Raw genomic sequence first — 15,835 nt, 5'->3', positions numbered from 1 at the left:
ATGACTTTTCCTAGCACTCGTGTCACTGGGAATTCAATTTTTCTTCCACATGTAAATGTACTTACTAAAGCCCAGTATCTCCAACCTAGCTTCCCATAACATACAGCTAATGGCAGTCTGTGCACAGGAAAAGATGCATGTAGAATAACTGAAGGTAAGTTGTTTAGCAATGAACTTTCAGAAAATTGGTATTTGTCAGCTGCCATGTAGTGAGGAGAAAACTTTAGTGCCCCTTCGAAGAGACCAGCAGTAACAGGAACATAAGTCATCCAGTTATTCATCGAAGAGAACAACACTGCAACCTTCAAAACATTACCATGAACATCATGGTTCCTCAACCGTAACCTAGAAATTATTGTAGTTAATTCTGTGAAAACTGCTTAAACCTGAAGAGCGAAGTGGCACCCCAGTTACTATGTCTCAAGAAATTAATAATCTTTACTCCACAGCACACCAAACCATTCCACAATTCTTTAACAGTGAATTTTACAGAACATTTTCAACATATGTAGCTGTATATATGTACACAGTAAGCCAGAAATAGGGAAGACAAATAGTTGAGCATTCATCTTCAACTAAAGTGAGAAACAGTTGCCAAGCTTTCTTCGAGAACCACTGAAGCCCTGGACTACATCTTCTGAAAGAACTTCCACTGCTCATAAATAGAGGTTGATGCTACTTCTAAGTAAGAACCTCAGGCCATGACAGACTTATTCTGTCAATGGCATAAGCACTTTAAAACACTTGCATACTTTCCCCTCACAGGGATACAGCCATGTTCAAAACATGATTACTTATCTAACCAAAATGCCTTTTATTTCTACTCTACCGTTATCTGCCATGAATAATACTAATAAAAAAGCAAATTTGCTTTAATGATTTCTTGGATCTCTTTCCCCTGATTTTTTTTTCTTTCTTTGGGAACATCTGCCTTTTGGCTGTAAAGCTGCTTCTTCACAATTCAATCTTTATTCTAAAGTTTCAACATAAGGCCTCACATTTTAAGATATCATAAAGATTTGAAGAAGTTAACAAAGTTGCAATAAAAAAGGAAGTTATTTAAAAGTCATACCAAAGAGACTGTCACTATTTAAGTATATGTTACAGTTGGATCAGATGTTTAAAAAAAATCTGTAAGAAGGAAACTGTATGTGTATTTAACATTTTGAACATCCTATTCTGATTTCTGGCAAGTTTTGGAAAGCTTTACAATCAACAGGCCATGAGGAAGTATGTGAGAGCTTCAGGCTACAGATACCTGGTATACAGTCAAAGAACCAACCACTTACTGGAATTTTCCTTTACTTTTTTTCCCTTTTAAAATAAGTCTACTGACCAAAAATTCTCTCCTTGCATTTCTTGAAATAAATGAGAGAAGTAAATGTTGTCAAACCGTATCTAATATTGGCAGATTCTGATACTTCAAGTCTCCATTTATAATAGCTCTTTTCAGGCTACAGACTGCCTTAACTTTTCAGTGAAGACTCCCACATATCCAGTTTAAATCTACTGAAAATAAGCTTGCTTTCCTTATTTGTCTTTCATGGACCCTGAAGCAGAAGTCCATGCCCCCAGAACTACATGTACAGAAGAGATAATCCAAACAAAATAATTGTGTTTTATTAGCTTCTCCCAGTCCTTAAAAAATGAAAAAGAAGAAACATAAGATTCAATCATTCTGGACCTTGTCTTCAGTGGCAGCCAGTAGTTAACTATTAGGGAAAGCATATAAAGAAGCAAATCAAGATTAAAGTGACATTTCCTATGGTATACCTGCCTCCAAAAATCAAGTTAAAGACTTCTTAAGAATGAAGAACAAAACTAAACCATCAATGTTTACTACACACTAGGTCAGCTCCTGGCCATGGCTGCTGCCCTTTTAAAATCCTTTACACATTTGATTTTCACATGACTTAACAATCAATTCCACAATTTGTTAGTTCTGCATTTAAAAAAAAGAAAAACACAACCACACAGTTTTATTACTTCAAAGCTACAGACTAAAACCGTAAGAGCTAAAAGAGCATGAGTGAATCTTGAAATAGATGGAAACAAAAAATTCTCTATCTGACAATACCATTATGATTTATTTCCTCACCTATTTTCCTCTACACACTTTCACCCCACTCCTTAAGTGGAAGAGCAAAGTAACACAAGATGGTTCAAGACTGTCAAAAAGCTGCTGCTAAAGGGAGGTCTGTGAGGTCTGCGTATTACGTTTACATGGCAAGGGTTTGGTAGCAGGGTGGCCTCTGTGAGCAGAGCCCAGCAGCTGCCCCATGTCAGATCAGAGCCAGCTCCAGACAGCTCCAAAAGGGACCCGCTGCTGGACAGAGCTGAGCCAGGGAGGGTCACTGGTTGGGCCTCTGGGAGAACAGATGGAAGAAAGGGGGAAAAAACCTGCTGTGCTACAGCAGCTGGGAGAGAGGAGTGAGAAAGTATGAGCGAAGCAGCCCTGCTGCCCCCCAGGTGAGTGCAGCAGGAGGGCAGGAGGTGCTGCAGGCAGGCAGCAGCAGTTCCCCTGTGGCCTGTGGAGAGGCCCCTGGTGGAGCAGGCTGTCCCCCTGCAGCCCATGGGTCCCACATGGAGCAGATCTCCACGCTGCAGTCCCCACGTGGAGGAGCCCCTGGTGGATGTGACCATGAAGGAGCAGTAGAGACAAAGTGTCAGGGACCGACCACAGCCCCCATTCCCTGTTCCCCTGCATTGCTCAGGGGTAGGAGGTAGAAGGTTGATGAGGGGAGAGGTTGGGGGGCGTTTTTAGTTTCTCACTGTTCTAGTCTGCTAGCGATAGGCAATAATTTCTGTTAATCTCCCTATATTGAGTCTGCTTTGCCCGTGACAATAATTGTTGAGTGATTTCAAACCTTGAGCCCTTTTTGTTGTATTTTCTCACCACATCCCTTTGGGAGTGGGGGGTAAGAGAGCACCTGTGGTGGAGTTAGCTGCCCAGCTGGGTAAAACCATCACAGTCTGCTCCCTGCCCCAGCATACATCCCTGCCAGCACTAATGCTCAAATAATCTCTCCATGAGCCAAATTCAGTTCATCAAACCAGGAAATTAAAAAAGTAAGAGAAAAAGCTGACATTTTTTCTCTTGCATTAAGCGAACTGCACAAGCTCAGCAAAAGATTTGAAACCGAAGTCAGAGAGACAAGAGAAGTGGATGGGGCAGGGGCCAGAATGAGACCTTCAAATTTACGATGACACTGATTTCTCAAGAGACTGCATCCTAGTCTATTTAGGATGCAGATTGGCAAGTGGTTTAGACTGTTCTAACTTCTGGCTGCTACTGAAAGAGCAACAGATTCCTCTCCTTTCTCATTTCCCAAATGTACTTAAGTTCCTACCCTGTTCTTTATACATCAGTCCCAGTGTCATCTCCTGGAGTAGCATCACTAGGAGCAGCAAGCAGAGCTACCACACTGACCAGTGGATCACAGGAAGAGAACACAGTTTATCTGAAGGTTGACAGATGAAAGAAGTATGCACAATAGACAGGATGGCAGAAGGCTTTTTTTTAAATCTTGTCCTTAATTTCTTTGTATTTTCTAAGAACTTACATGTAACAGGTGAAACATCTGTACTAGAAAGACAAAATTTCCATCTTTCTGAGCCACAGTAATAGGCACAAAGTAATAATAGATGCTCAACGTAAAAATTGCAAGCAGTGTAAGAACAGAATGAGCACACACTACTACTCTTGGTATGCTTTCCCCACTCCAACAAATGAGGTTGTGCACGAGCTAAAATCGTACCTATGTGTTTACGCCACCAGACACAGACTCCGGTATTTCCAATACTCCCGTATTAGAAAAATCCACCCAAGAGGTGCTTCCCTGGCTGGACTGAGTGAGCTCGGTGGAGCTCTGAAGATTAGAGTGGGGTCAGAATTTCTCACTTTTGTTATTGAATAGCTTCACTATTGAAAGGGCATGCAAGGTAAGGAACTGGCTGGACTGTACCACTCAGGAGTTGCGGTCAATGGCTCTATGTCCACGTGAAGACAGTGATGAATGGTGTTCCCCAGAGGTCAGTACATGGACCAGAAATGTTTAACATAGTTGGTGACAAGAACAGTGGGATTGAGTGCACCCTCAGCAAGTTTGCTGATGACACCAAGCTGTGTGGTGCAGTGGACACGCTGGAGGGAAGGGATGCCTTCCAGAGGGACCTGGACAGGCTTGAGAGGTGGGCCTGTGTGAACCTCATGAGGTTCAACAAGGCCAAGTGCAAGGTCCTGCATCTGGGCTGAGGCAAACCTAACCAAGCACAGGCTGGACGGAGAATGGATTGAGAGCTGCCCTGAGGAGGAAGACCTGGTGGATGAGAAGCTTCACAGGAGCTGGCCATGTGTGCTTGCAGCCCTGAAAGCTGACCGTATCCTGGGCTACGTCAAAAGCAGCATGGCCAGCAGGGTGAGGGAGATGATTCTCCCCCTCTGCTCTGCTCTTGTGAGACCCCATCTGGAGTGTTGCGTTCAGCTCTAGGGCCTCCAGCACAACAAGGACATGGAAGTATTTGAACATGTCCAGATCAGGGACATGAGGATGATCAAGGGGCTGGAGCACCTCTCATATAAGGACAGGCTGAAGGAGTTGGGGCTGTTCAGCCTGGGGAAGAGAAGGCCCTGGGGAGACCTTAGAGCTGCCTTCCAGTACCTAAAGGGGGCCTACAGGAAAGCTGGGGAGGGACTCTTTGTCAGGGAGTGCAGGGATCGGACATGGAGTAATGCCTTTAAACTAAAAGAGGGTAGGTTTAGATTAGATATAAGGAAGAAATTCTTTACTCTGAGGGTGCTGAGGCACTGGAACAGATTGCCCAGAGAAGCTGTGGATGCCCCATCCCGTGAGGTGTTCAAGGTCAGTCTGGACGGGGCTTTGAGCAACCTGTTCAGGTGGAAGGTGTCCCTGTCCATGGCAGGGGAATTGGAATTAGGTGACCTTTACGGTCCCTTCCAACCCAAACCATTCTGTGATGATTCTATAATGATCTCTTCAAAACTGATGTTAACATTAACCACAGTGCATTAACATATATGCTAAGCATACAGGAAACTCAAAGCTGACAAAATTGTATTGAGTAGATAATGAAATAATCTATGCTGACTTACTTCAAACCTAGAAATCAATAACAGCCTAACTAGTTTTATGGTTTGTTGCTTTTGTTTTGTTTGTTAGTTATATGCACATGCCTGGTTTCACTGAGGCTACGTAAGCTCATCTACATTACAAACCAGGGCCTAGGTGGAAAAGTCAAGGAAGAAAGGAGGCAAGAAATACAGTACTTAGCACAGGTATCACCAACTGCTGTATCTTCTCAGCTGTCAGTAACTGAATGCTTTTTGATTTGGACCAGACCTCTTATTTACATATTAATTTTCTTGACAGCAACAAAATAATCAGAAAAGATAAAACTTCTTGAGTCAAATTGAGGTATAACAACATACAAGTATATACATGTGGTTTTTTTTAACCCCTCCTGTACCTATATGGCTCACAAAACTAAGCTACATTTTCTAAGGACATTTTCAGGTTAACTTTGCAGGCTTGGCACTTGTCATGGATTACTACTGAGAAGATTGTGAAAATCAGTTATAGGGTCTTTTTGAAGTTAGAAAATTATTTCAGTTTAAAAATGACTTGGTTTTAACATTTTATAGCATATTTTTAATAATAAATAAGATGCAATATACAATTTTTAATTTTAGATCTCTCTGATTCTCTGGGGCTTCACATTTTGGCCCTGCCTCTCAACAGAGATTTTCCTGCTCTTGCAGTACATTCATGAAGTTTTATTTTTTCCCCAAAAATTCTTCTTATAGCAATAGCTGAAGTTCCCCTTTTCCTCTACTAACAAGCTCTGCTTCGACAGAGTATTACTGAACACCAGCAGCCAGTGCTATGATACTGAAGGAAGCAACTTGGATGGTTAGGGTCAAAGAAGAGAAAGGGGAGTGAAAAGATGCTGAAAGAGCATCTCTGATGGGCTGAAGACGAGAGCTGGAGAGAACCAAAAAGTTTATCATTAAAGCCTAAATAGATTCTGAAGCAGCACAAATTCTGAAAGAACAGCACAGAAGGGAATTGGATAGAGGTTGAAAGTTGTAAATCTAAAGGAACATGAGAACTTCACTTCTGGAGATGGGAGAACAAGAAACTTCTGTGGGGTCAACTGCCTCCCTCTCCCCCCAGTAGAAGTAGAACAGCAAAGTGGAAGTGTTAAAGTGATGATCAAACTTGAACAGAACTAAAGTCAAAATATGTCTGTAGTCAGTTCATGACAGATTGGGAAAGAGGTTGAGTACAGTTTAAGGAAAACATAAAAATATAATAGGTCCCATGATCGTAAATAAGATTTACGCATGGACAACGCACAGAACTTCCTAATATTTAACGCAAAGTCTAGCCAGGATGGATAACTGTTGTTAACGCAGCTGTAATTCATCTTCCGTATATAAAGCACTACCATAAATTTAATATAATTGTTTTTCCATATATCCACGTTCTAATTCAGCACTCAAAACTATTATTTGTAGCTGTTTTATCCACATAGTTGAACATATGGCTCCATGCCATGGGTTAGAATCCCACGAAGAAAACGTACATGTACAATCATACACAAGACAACAGTACTAAAAGTATGCATAATGTCATCAAACAAGGTTTGCCAAGCAACTATTACTACACCGTTTCCCTAAATTTTAAAGACTGATGAAAGTTTTTAAGGTTGGAAAGACACACCTGTGCATAGGTACCCAAATTTAAGATTATATATATACATAATTTCCTCCTTAACATAGTATTACTACTGACACCTATGGCGATACACCTGGTGTGTCACATAGTTCTGCCAATTAAGATGACATCAACAGATTACTATGGTCAACATGGACATGCATGAGACTGTTTTTGTGTTAATAATTATTTTCTGCCCTCTAAGACAAAACTATGAGACTTATTTCACTGGAGGCTTTTGTATTTTTTATTTTTTTTTTATTCAAAAGAGGTAATTGCATGGAGGAAGGAATGTGAAGGTGGGAAACTTTTAAAGGTCTGAACATTACTAATTTAAATTTCCCCAAAAGGGAACCAGTGTTTGTATCTACTCAAAAACAAAATAAATCAAGATATATTTTTAAGAATCTACACAATTTTCACACACAAAAAGCTGTGCTCTTCTCACAGCCTTTAAAGAAAAAAAAAATCTGCATTCATACTGTTCAGTAGCCCTGAAGTTTAAAAGAAAGCATGCATTTAAAAACACAGAAAAATAAGATCCTTTTCAAACAAGTAGCTTTGTTTCCAGAGAATTGAGTCAACTTGCAATTACCCTTAAATTAATCACCTGGATTGCCAACCTTGCACATCACAGATGTTAGACAGCACTGTGTAAATGCAGTTGCAACATTGTGTAAACATGTTGCAGTTGCAGCATTTTCACAGTTCATATAGAGAAGGCTTTCTGTGGGACAGACACTAAGTTAATAAATCTAAACAACTGTAGTGTCCTTCAATTGCAGGGCCAACTCCAGACTTTTTGTATGGGATACTGATGTCAAGAGCAGTACAAGAGGTACTCCAGACACATCTAAGTAGCTCTGGACCAACAAAGAAATTTGTCTAGCTCTGAGCCCAAGTTTACAGGGTGTGCTGTTATGAGTACACGATTGAACTGGCCACAGCCCTAGGCAGCAGCTGCACAACGCTCCTGCACTATGAGAAAGGTTATTTAATTTGGATACAGAGCCAGCCTGTATCCAATAGCGCATGCAATATATTCACCCTCCTGAATCTGTGCTCTTGGATGTGCAGTGTAAACACATGAAATAGCTTTATCATGCTGACTCAGTATAGCTGAGCAGCTCTGCAGATCATTCCCCAAAACCCATATCCCAGCCTTTTCTATTAATTGAGCTAACATGCAGTTGTTACATACAATCTTCTAACTATAATGAGTATAAAGAGAGGAGACTTGAGTTTCTTTTCGATATATTAATGATAAGAATAACAACTGGTGCCTGTGGCTAATGGGAAACAAGTAAAAGATCAACAGTTCATGTGGTGGTCAGAAGACTAAGACTATTTGTGTTTTTCACCAGAAATAGCAAATTTCTTGAGTAATCAAGAAAATTAACTAGTTTTGTGCTTGAATTACCAACAGTCACCATACAGAAAAAAAAATGCATTCTCTGCAATATTTCATGTCACTTGTACAAAATGTATCATAAACGCAGCCATACAATTTAGCTTTCATTGTTTATAATTATATTTAAAAGAAACCAACTGTTTTTAATAACTTTCAGAACTTTCCATACTTAGAAAAAAGATGACAGTGTGAGCTATTTGGTAATGTAATTTACAATGACAATATTTTACAAAGAGAAAAAGTAGAATCATTGCCAGTGGTACAGGCAAAAAAAAACAATCTTGGGAAGATTCCATAGTTTTAGAAAGGTGGTTTTAAAAAGGGCTGCTTCACAAAAATCAATACACTTTCCCCATAGGTTCATGATGTAAAATTCTATAATCAAGGCTTGTAGATTCGTAATTATGGTATGTCAGCCACATTTAAACAAGAGTGTTAAAAGATTGTTAAAGTTAAACTAACACAATTGCAATGTGAATTGTCTTAGTCTCATTCTAATCTACTGGTGTCACTTCCATTTAATCAGACAGAAACTATGGGCAAATGTCAGTGCTATTTTCACATGCCCCAACTTACTTTGTTCACAGTAGTTTTTAGAACCATTGCCAATCTGAATTGAGTATAAGATATTTAATATATTTTTTAAATCAATTTACTTACTGTCTGGCAGGTTTTCTGAGCTTGGATTTACTGAGAGTAAGATGATTTTGAAAGTGACTAAACAGAAGTAGTGCTTTCTTGGACATAAAACACACATAGAAAAAGTATTATTATTCACGCTCATCAAATCTACTTATCTGAATTCTGGTTAATGAAGGTATAGAGTCACCAAGAGCCTGGCTATCAATTTTGTCAGAAAATGCAAAAAGTTCGCCCCATTCCAAGTTCAAGTTCCTTTCACCAATACACAACAAATACGAAACACAGAGTAAATTATCCACAACTACAATAGACAGTCTCAAGAGGGGTACACGAAGAATCTATGATACACGGCTAAAAAAATCCCACATTAAGCAGCTGTTTTGTTCTTAGCTCAAAAAAAAAGTGGTGAGATAAGGAACTGCTAAAAGATTATAGAGTGGGCTACAGCAGGTGATTAAAAAAGACAAAAGAAATGTCAAGAAAGTTCAGAACATCCTAGCAGTTCCTGTCCTGTATCTTTATTATTATTATTATTATTCTCCTAGTCTAAGCATTGCCCACTTCAAAAAAAAAAAATCAGCTTTACAGACTAGGTTCTTCTCAGAAAAAATAAGGAAAATTAATTGAAGCCTTAAGTCAGTCACTTTTGGCATGTTAAGCCTTTGTGTGAATCCTCTCAAATATTATGAGCAAATACCTAAATACCTGCTCTATTATTTTCTGTGGAAAATGTTAACTTTCCTAAGTTGACTCAGGTCACATGCACACCAGCTACAATACAGAGTACTGAACAAGACTTCTAGTTTGAGAAGGAGGGGTGGAGTGAGACAGAGCCATGCCTCTTCTGGCATCTGTGAGCAACTGACAGACATGGGAGCTGCTGCTACTACTGTCATCAATACCTAGGCAACACCCCTTACATCCCATGTGCTTGGGCTATAACTACATCCATGTGAAAAATGTACAATATCTAAGGATGCTTTACATTAACAAGATATAAAACATTACCACTACGTTAAGCATTAAAAAAAAAGAAAAGTGATTTTAAGAGAGTTGTGGGGTTACATGGAGAGAAACAAGAAAGTTAACTTTAAGCTTGTCCATTCTTTCACAACAATTACCAAGACCTACCATTTCCCGCACAGTGACTGTAAGATAGCATTCCTTTTCTCCTTTAAAAAGAGGAGTTACCTTTACTCACAGGCCAGCTACCACAGAGTAACAGTAGTTCTGCATATTGTTACCACACAAAAAACACAAGATAAGTTTACTTGCTTATTTACACAGCCATTCTCCAAAAGCAAATATGAACCCCGTCAAATGCACTTCTATTGTCACTTCCTTTGTAGTAGCCCCGACATGTACACAGTTGTGTGGCAAGCTGGTCCAATTAGGCCTCATCTTTAAAAAAAAAACAAAAACTTTTTTCTTTTGAAAGTCTAACTTATTTTTCAGTGTATCAGCTCCCTGAAATAATCAGATGTGTGGCCCCCTGAGGAGGAGGCTGTAACACTGCAGTTCAGATTTAGATTCCTAAATTGCAGTCCAACACTAAGTCTTCTCCTACCACAACTGCCAGTTGTTTCACTTCAGTGGACTTCTCACCTATACAGAGCCTGGGAATTATGCTGTAACTTATTAAATATTGTGTTACCATTCCTTTTAAGAGGCCACAAGACTTGCCTTGGCTAACAAAATAGCTCTCAGGAGAAGTCACACTTTGTCTGGACTTGTCTTGGCCAGCCTACAGTCTTCTTTTAGCAGTTTAACTGTAACCACTATTATGACTGGGTGATACTTACTTTGTTTGTGCTTTTGCTCACTTTGTACAATCCCGTAAATTGATGTTATCGTATTGATTTTTTTAAATAAATTATTTTAGGAAGAATGAGTTGTCTCTGACTTTGAATTAAAAAGCAGCATAAAAGACCATATCCAGTTAGAGCAGGAACATAGGATGATAGCAGAGCCTTTGAAAACACAGTCACAAGAAGACACTGAAATGTCCCACTGCTATGAACAACTTACCTACAGTCAAGTAGCGATCAAATGAATGCAGCCCTGAGAGATGGGTAAAACCAGTTTTAAGATAACAATTATCCAATGTACATAGAACACCAATGTACATAGAACACACCATATACAGTAGAATCAGATAAAAGGTGGAGCACAAAACAATGAAGATAAACTAATATATCTGACTCAGAAAAGTAAGAAACCATCAACATAACTTTCCTCCCAGCAAAGGATCTGGGACATTGATGACTTCCTCAGATTTGTGCCCTCCCCACTACCATATTGAGCCAACAGCCTTAGGACCCAGACAGCCAACAAAAGGGAGAGTATACCATCAGGGAAAAGGTACTATTAGAAGCAAAGTAGAAGCTTTGGGTATATACGATTTTAACTGTGTATTATTTGAACTGTGTTAGCATCATTGTAACTGGACTAATATTGAGTGGGAACTTCAGCAGCCTACTTGGGAACTTGGATGCCACATGTTTGTCACAGTATCAAAATAAGCACCCCTGGACTTCCAAGCACATGACATGAATAAACAGAAGAGCCACACAAACAAAAAGAAGTTCTTCACATGCAATTGTGAAGAAACATACCAAGTTCTAATCTCTTGTTCTCAGCTCTCTCAGACTCACTGAAATTGCAGAAGCAGAGAAATTCAAACTAAGAACATGCAAGCTCATTTCAGAGCTAGAAGCACTAAGGTCAGTGGCAGACAGACTCTGAGCCAGCTCCTTGTACTGCACAGTCATGTTGGGATCATTAAACTGTCTTCAGGTCCAAGAAGACACAGCCACACAACGTAGTATTCAACATGTGAACATACAGGCCTGCAACAGCTCTGACTGACTGGGGTCTCCACACAGGTCATTGTCTGGTGTAGACTTACCCTGTTTTCCAGTCTATGAACTGAAAGTGTTTCAGGTAGCTTCTGTGATGATGTATGAAGTAATGGTCATCTTAAGCGGTATTAGATACTACAACACTGTTAGATACCATCACAAAACTATGAAACAGCTGCAATAAACCAGTACAGAAACTTCTACAAAAAATGTAAAAGTAGACACCAACAAATTGTTTTGACTAGAAGAAAGAATACACACCAATAAATAAATAAATAAACAGATCTAGTTTTGCCACAAATACTTCGCTTATGAGCATAGACATAAAACACCAGAAACTTACAAATGCAAAGATGCCATTTATAATGTTGCTGTCCACCAAAGCCAGTAACCATAACGTAGGTCATGAAAGGGACCCAGAGCAAGAGGCAGTCACTAAGCCACTCAGTCAGACCACACTAAAGTTACCTGGCTTAAAAACAACACATGCTCATGATTTGCACGCCACATACAATGAAAAGAAACAGGATGTTAGAATCATAGAATCAACTTCTTGCTTGTAGCAGCACTTAAGAACTGCTCCCCAATTTGAACCCAGAAACCCAAATTGTTACCTAGAGTAAAAATGATAAACCTTTATCCATTTTACTTTTTTAGTCTAAGGTCCAATCTTTCAAACCTCATCAGATATGAAGAATTGTGCCCTTATTGCTTTTAGGCTTTTACTCACATAAATCAGAAAATCATAATAGAAAGCAGGCGGCATGAAACCGGACTATTTAACATCCTGATCCGGCACACATGCTATTTCCTATGCTTGAGCCAGTGCAGTCTTTGTAGGTTCCGGCCTTCACAAAATCACACTGCGTCTAACCACTTCACATCAGAGCCTCGTGCTTATGGCCACAACACACACTCGGTGCGTTACCACCAGACAAAACGGAGGCTCGCGTGTCACGCCTACAACCCACCGGGCAGCGTCACCTATGCCCCCGCGAGCCCCCCACCCCACGTTTGTTTCGAGACCCGCAGCAAGCGAGCCCCGGCGGGGCAGCCCGACCCTTGGGGGCCCCTGGGGTGCTTCGGGCCCCGGCACGGCCCCCACACCCCCACAACCGCCCGGCTGCGGCAGGGGCAGCCCCGGCACCGCGCCACGCTCGGCGGCACCGCCCTGGGCCTCCCGCAACGGCTCCCAACGGCCACCAACGGCTCCCAACGGCTGAGGCGGGGGACGGGGATGGCGGCGGCGGCGGCGGCGCCCAGCCGCGCACTCACCGCTTGACGACGCCGGCTTTGATCTTGATCTGCCTGAGGCGGGGGTCGGCCATGGCGGGCGCGGCGCGGGCCGGGGCCCAACAGCGCTGAGGCGGCGGCGCTGAGGCGGCGACCACGGCGGGGACGGCGCGGCGCCCTCACTGCGCAACACCGCCGCGCGCATGCGCACCTCGCGCGCGGCGCCGGCCTGGGCGGCACCACCGCGAGAGGGGGGCGGGGCCCCGCGCTCAAGCCTTGCAGCCCCCCCCCCAACCTCTCCCTTCCCCCCCCTCCCCCCGGCCCGTGGAGGCGTCCGGCGGGATGGCGCCGTCCCCATAGCGACCGGCAATGGCGGGCCCCGCGGGCGCGCGGCCTCCGAGCCCGGCGCCTGAGGGGCGGTAGCGGGCGGCGCGAAGCACGCGGCCGCTTTAACGGCGTCTGTATAAAAATAATAATTACCTCAGTGGTTTGTCCTCAGTGTGTTCTGGTACTATGCCCAGCACAGCCAACTTTTACACAAGTTGGCGTGTGGCATGTAACAAGCACCAAAAGGAGTTTCCCACGGTTAAAACAGCTGAAAAGGCAACATCAGTAGCTTCAGTCCTAGTGTGTGTGAATGGTGGTTCAGGGAAGGCCTTTCTTCCTTCATGATGGTTAGTTGATGCTAACTACCTAAAGAGAGTGAATTCTGGGAAATGAAATGAAATGAAATAAATAACATAACATAACATAACATAACATAACATAACATAACATAACATAACATAACATAACATAACATAACATAACATAACATAACATAACATAACATAATCCTGCAGGTCATTGTTTGCACGAACTTCCACTGTATGAGCATTTAAATTAATAGGAAAAAAAAATCAACAGTTTCAACAAATAAATAAGGCAACTATGATAAATAACTACAGCTGTGCTATAGATCCTGGCAAACCTACCCACAGGCTGACAAGCTGGGCCAAATCCAACATTGCCTTGGCTGTTCCAGGTTGATGCTTGCATGTTTGGATTCAGCCGTGGTGTTAGTTGGGGCTAATGCTGTGCTCCGAGAATCGTGGCTGTAACATCTGCCTCAGATGGTCCTTAAGTCAGCAGCCTGGCCGTCTCCCGGGATCAATGGAAGATGGCAGCCACCTCTCTTAAATGCCCTTAACAGCCCTCTGGAGGAACACGTATTTCTTCACTGTCTCCGTGGGGAGAAATAGGCCTTCAAATCAGCAGCCTAAATAAACCTCGTGAATATCTGATCTGGACAGAGGCTTACAGAGGTGTTCTTTCTACACGAACCTGATGCCACTTGTGCAGCTGGAGGAGGAAGGAGAGCAGTGTTCTGGCAGGTCCTTTCACAAAGCCTAATAAAAGAGGACTAATAGGGGCGCTACGAAGCTGGGGAAGTGCCTGGAGGGGAAGATGTATGAGAAGTGGCTGAGGTTACTTGGCCTGTTCCTCCTGGAAAAGAGGAGGCTGAGGGGAGACCTCATTGAGGTCTACAGCTTCCTCATGAGTGGGAGTGGAGGGGCAGGCGCTGATCTATTCTCTTTAGTCACCAGTGATAGGACCCAAGGGAATGGTGTCAAGCTGTGACAGAGGAGGTTCAGGCTGGGTATCAGGAAGAGGCTCTTCACTGAGAGGGTTGTTGCATACTGCAATGGCCTCCCCAGGGATGTAGTCATGGTACCAAGCCTGTCGGAGTTTAAGAAGCGTTTGGACTGTGCTTGGTCATATGGTCTGAGTTTTTGGGTAGACCTGTGTGGTGCCAGGAGTTGGACTTGATGATCCTTATGTGTCCCTTCCAACTCAGGATATTCTATGATTCTACGATAGGTCAAGAACAGCACATGGCTACCTTCCTCCTTCAATGGAAACCCATACCTTGTTGACCCAGCCTTGGAAAGTTACAGCAAGTCACTCTTGAGATGAAGGTGTTCTCTCAGCACCTCCAAGGCTGTCCTCTTGTGCTACACACCCTCTGGAAATACCAACCAGTGCATGTTAGCTATATTGCCACATTGGGCCTACGTGTGAATTTATTCTTCTGAAATCTTCCCTCCTATGTCACATCTACATTTGACATAGTTGTTGCAGAACAAAGAACAACAAATAGCTGTTGGGAGAAAAAGCAAAAACAAAAACAAGTATTAAAAATAGTAACTCGCATATTTCAAGTGCTGGAAGTGTTTTGTTTTTAACCTTGAAACACTAACTCACCTCACAGAGAGTGTTCAGACTCAGCTACTAAACTGTAAAATACATTTGTTTTCCTAAATTTAATTCAGATAACCAAATAAATGTTAATATACTGAGTATGAGCTTATATTTAAGCACATAGGATGATACCATGAAGAGTACTAATGGTAGATGCTAAAATACATTGTAAAACATTTCTAAAGCACGATCTACTTTATGGTTAGGAAGTGTTGGTGTTAGTATCTAGAAATCATATCCTAACACTTAAAAATTATTTTATTTCAAAGGATCAGATCTGGATATCCAGGAAAGCATGTATAATGCTCTCCAAGGCAGAAACATCTTTTTAATCAAAATGGTTTTTATTTTTTTTTCTAGAACCCCTTTGAAATAATTTCTAGCCTAGTCAGTTGCAGATACATTTCCAAATGAATTAGTCTCCATTACGAATACTATGAGCCTTGCTGTACCTTTCAAGTGGCAAAGAGACTCAATCCTACCACTCTTTGGAAGCATACAGCCTTTTTGTTTGTTTGTTTGGTTGGTTGGTTGGTTTGGTTTGGTTTGGTTTTGGTTGACTATTTTTCATATCAGTTTGCAAGTCATGCAAACTAATGATGTTTCATTGGATTGCATAGTGGGGTTACTAAGAATAACAGGACGCAACTGTTGCAGCAGAGCTGTTTTGTATTGTACCACTAGTTCATTGGAACTACAGAGCCAGTATA

General features: G+C 41.8%; 1 protein-coding gene across 1 annotated transcript in view; it reads right to left on the bottom strand.

The window, feature by feature from the left end:
* TBCA (tubulin folding cofactor A) overlaps nt 1–13,124 on the bottom strand; it is a 35,147-nt gene extending 22,023 nt beyond the window's left edge. Inside the window, exon 1 of the mRNA XM_027446549.3 lies at nt 12,927–13,124. Coding sequence (XP_027302350.1) covers nt 12,927–12,979 — 53 coding nt within the window. The 5' untranslated portion in view covers nt 12,980–13,124. The remainder of the gene's footprint in view (nt 1–12,926) is intronic.
* Between the last annotated feature and the right edge of the window lie 2,711 nt (nt 13,125–15,835).

The sequence above is a fragment of the Anas platyrhynchos genome, chromosome Z (assembly GCF_047663525.1).
Source record: "Anas platyrhynchos isolate ZD024472 breed Pekin duck chromosome Z, IASCAAS_PekinDuck_T2T, whole genome shotgun sequence".
NCBI classification, from domain to species: Eukaryota; Metazoa; Chordata; class Aves; order Anseriformes; family Anatidae; genus Anas; species Anas platyrhynchos.
The sequence above is the reverse complement of the archived record's forward strand: the minus strand, read 5'-3'. Positions and strand labels throughout refer to the sequence as shown.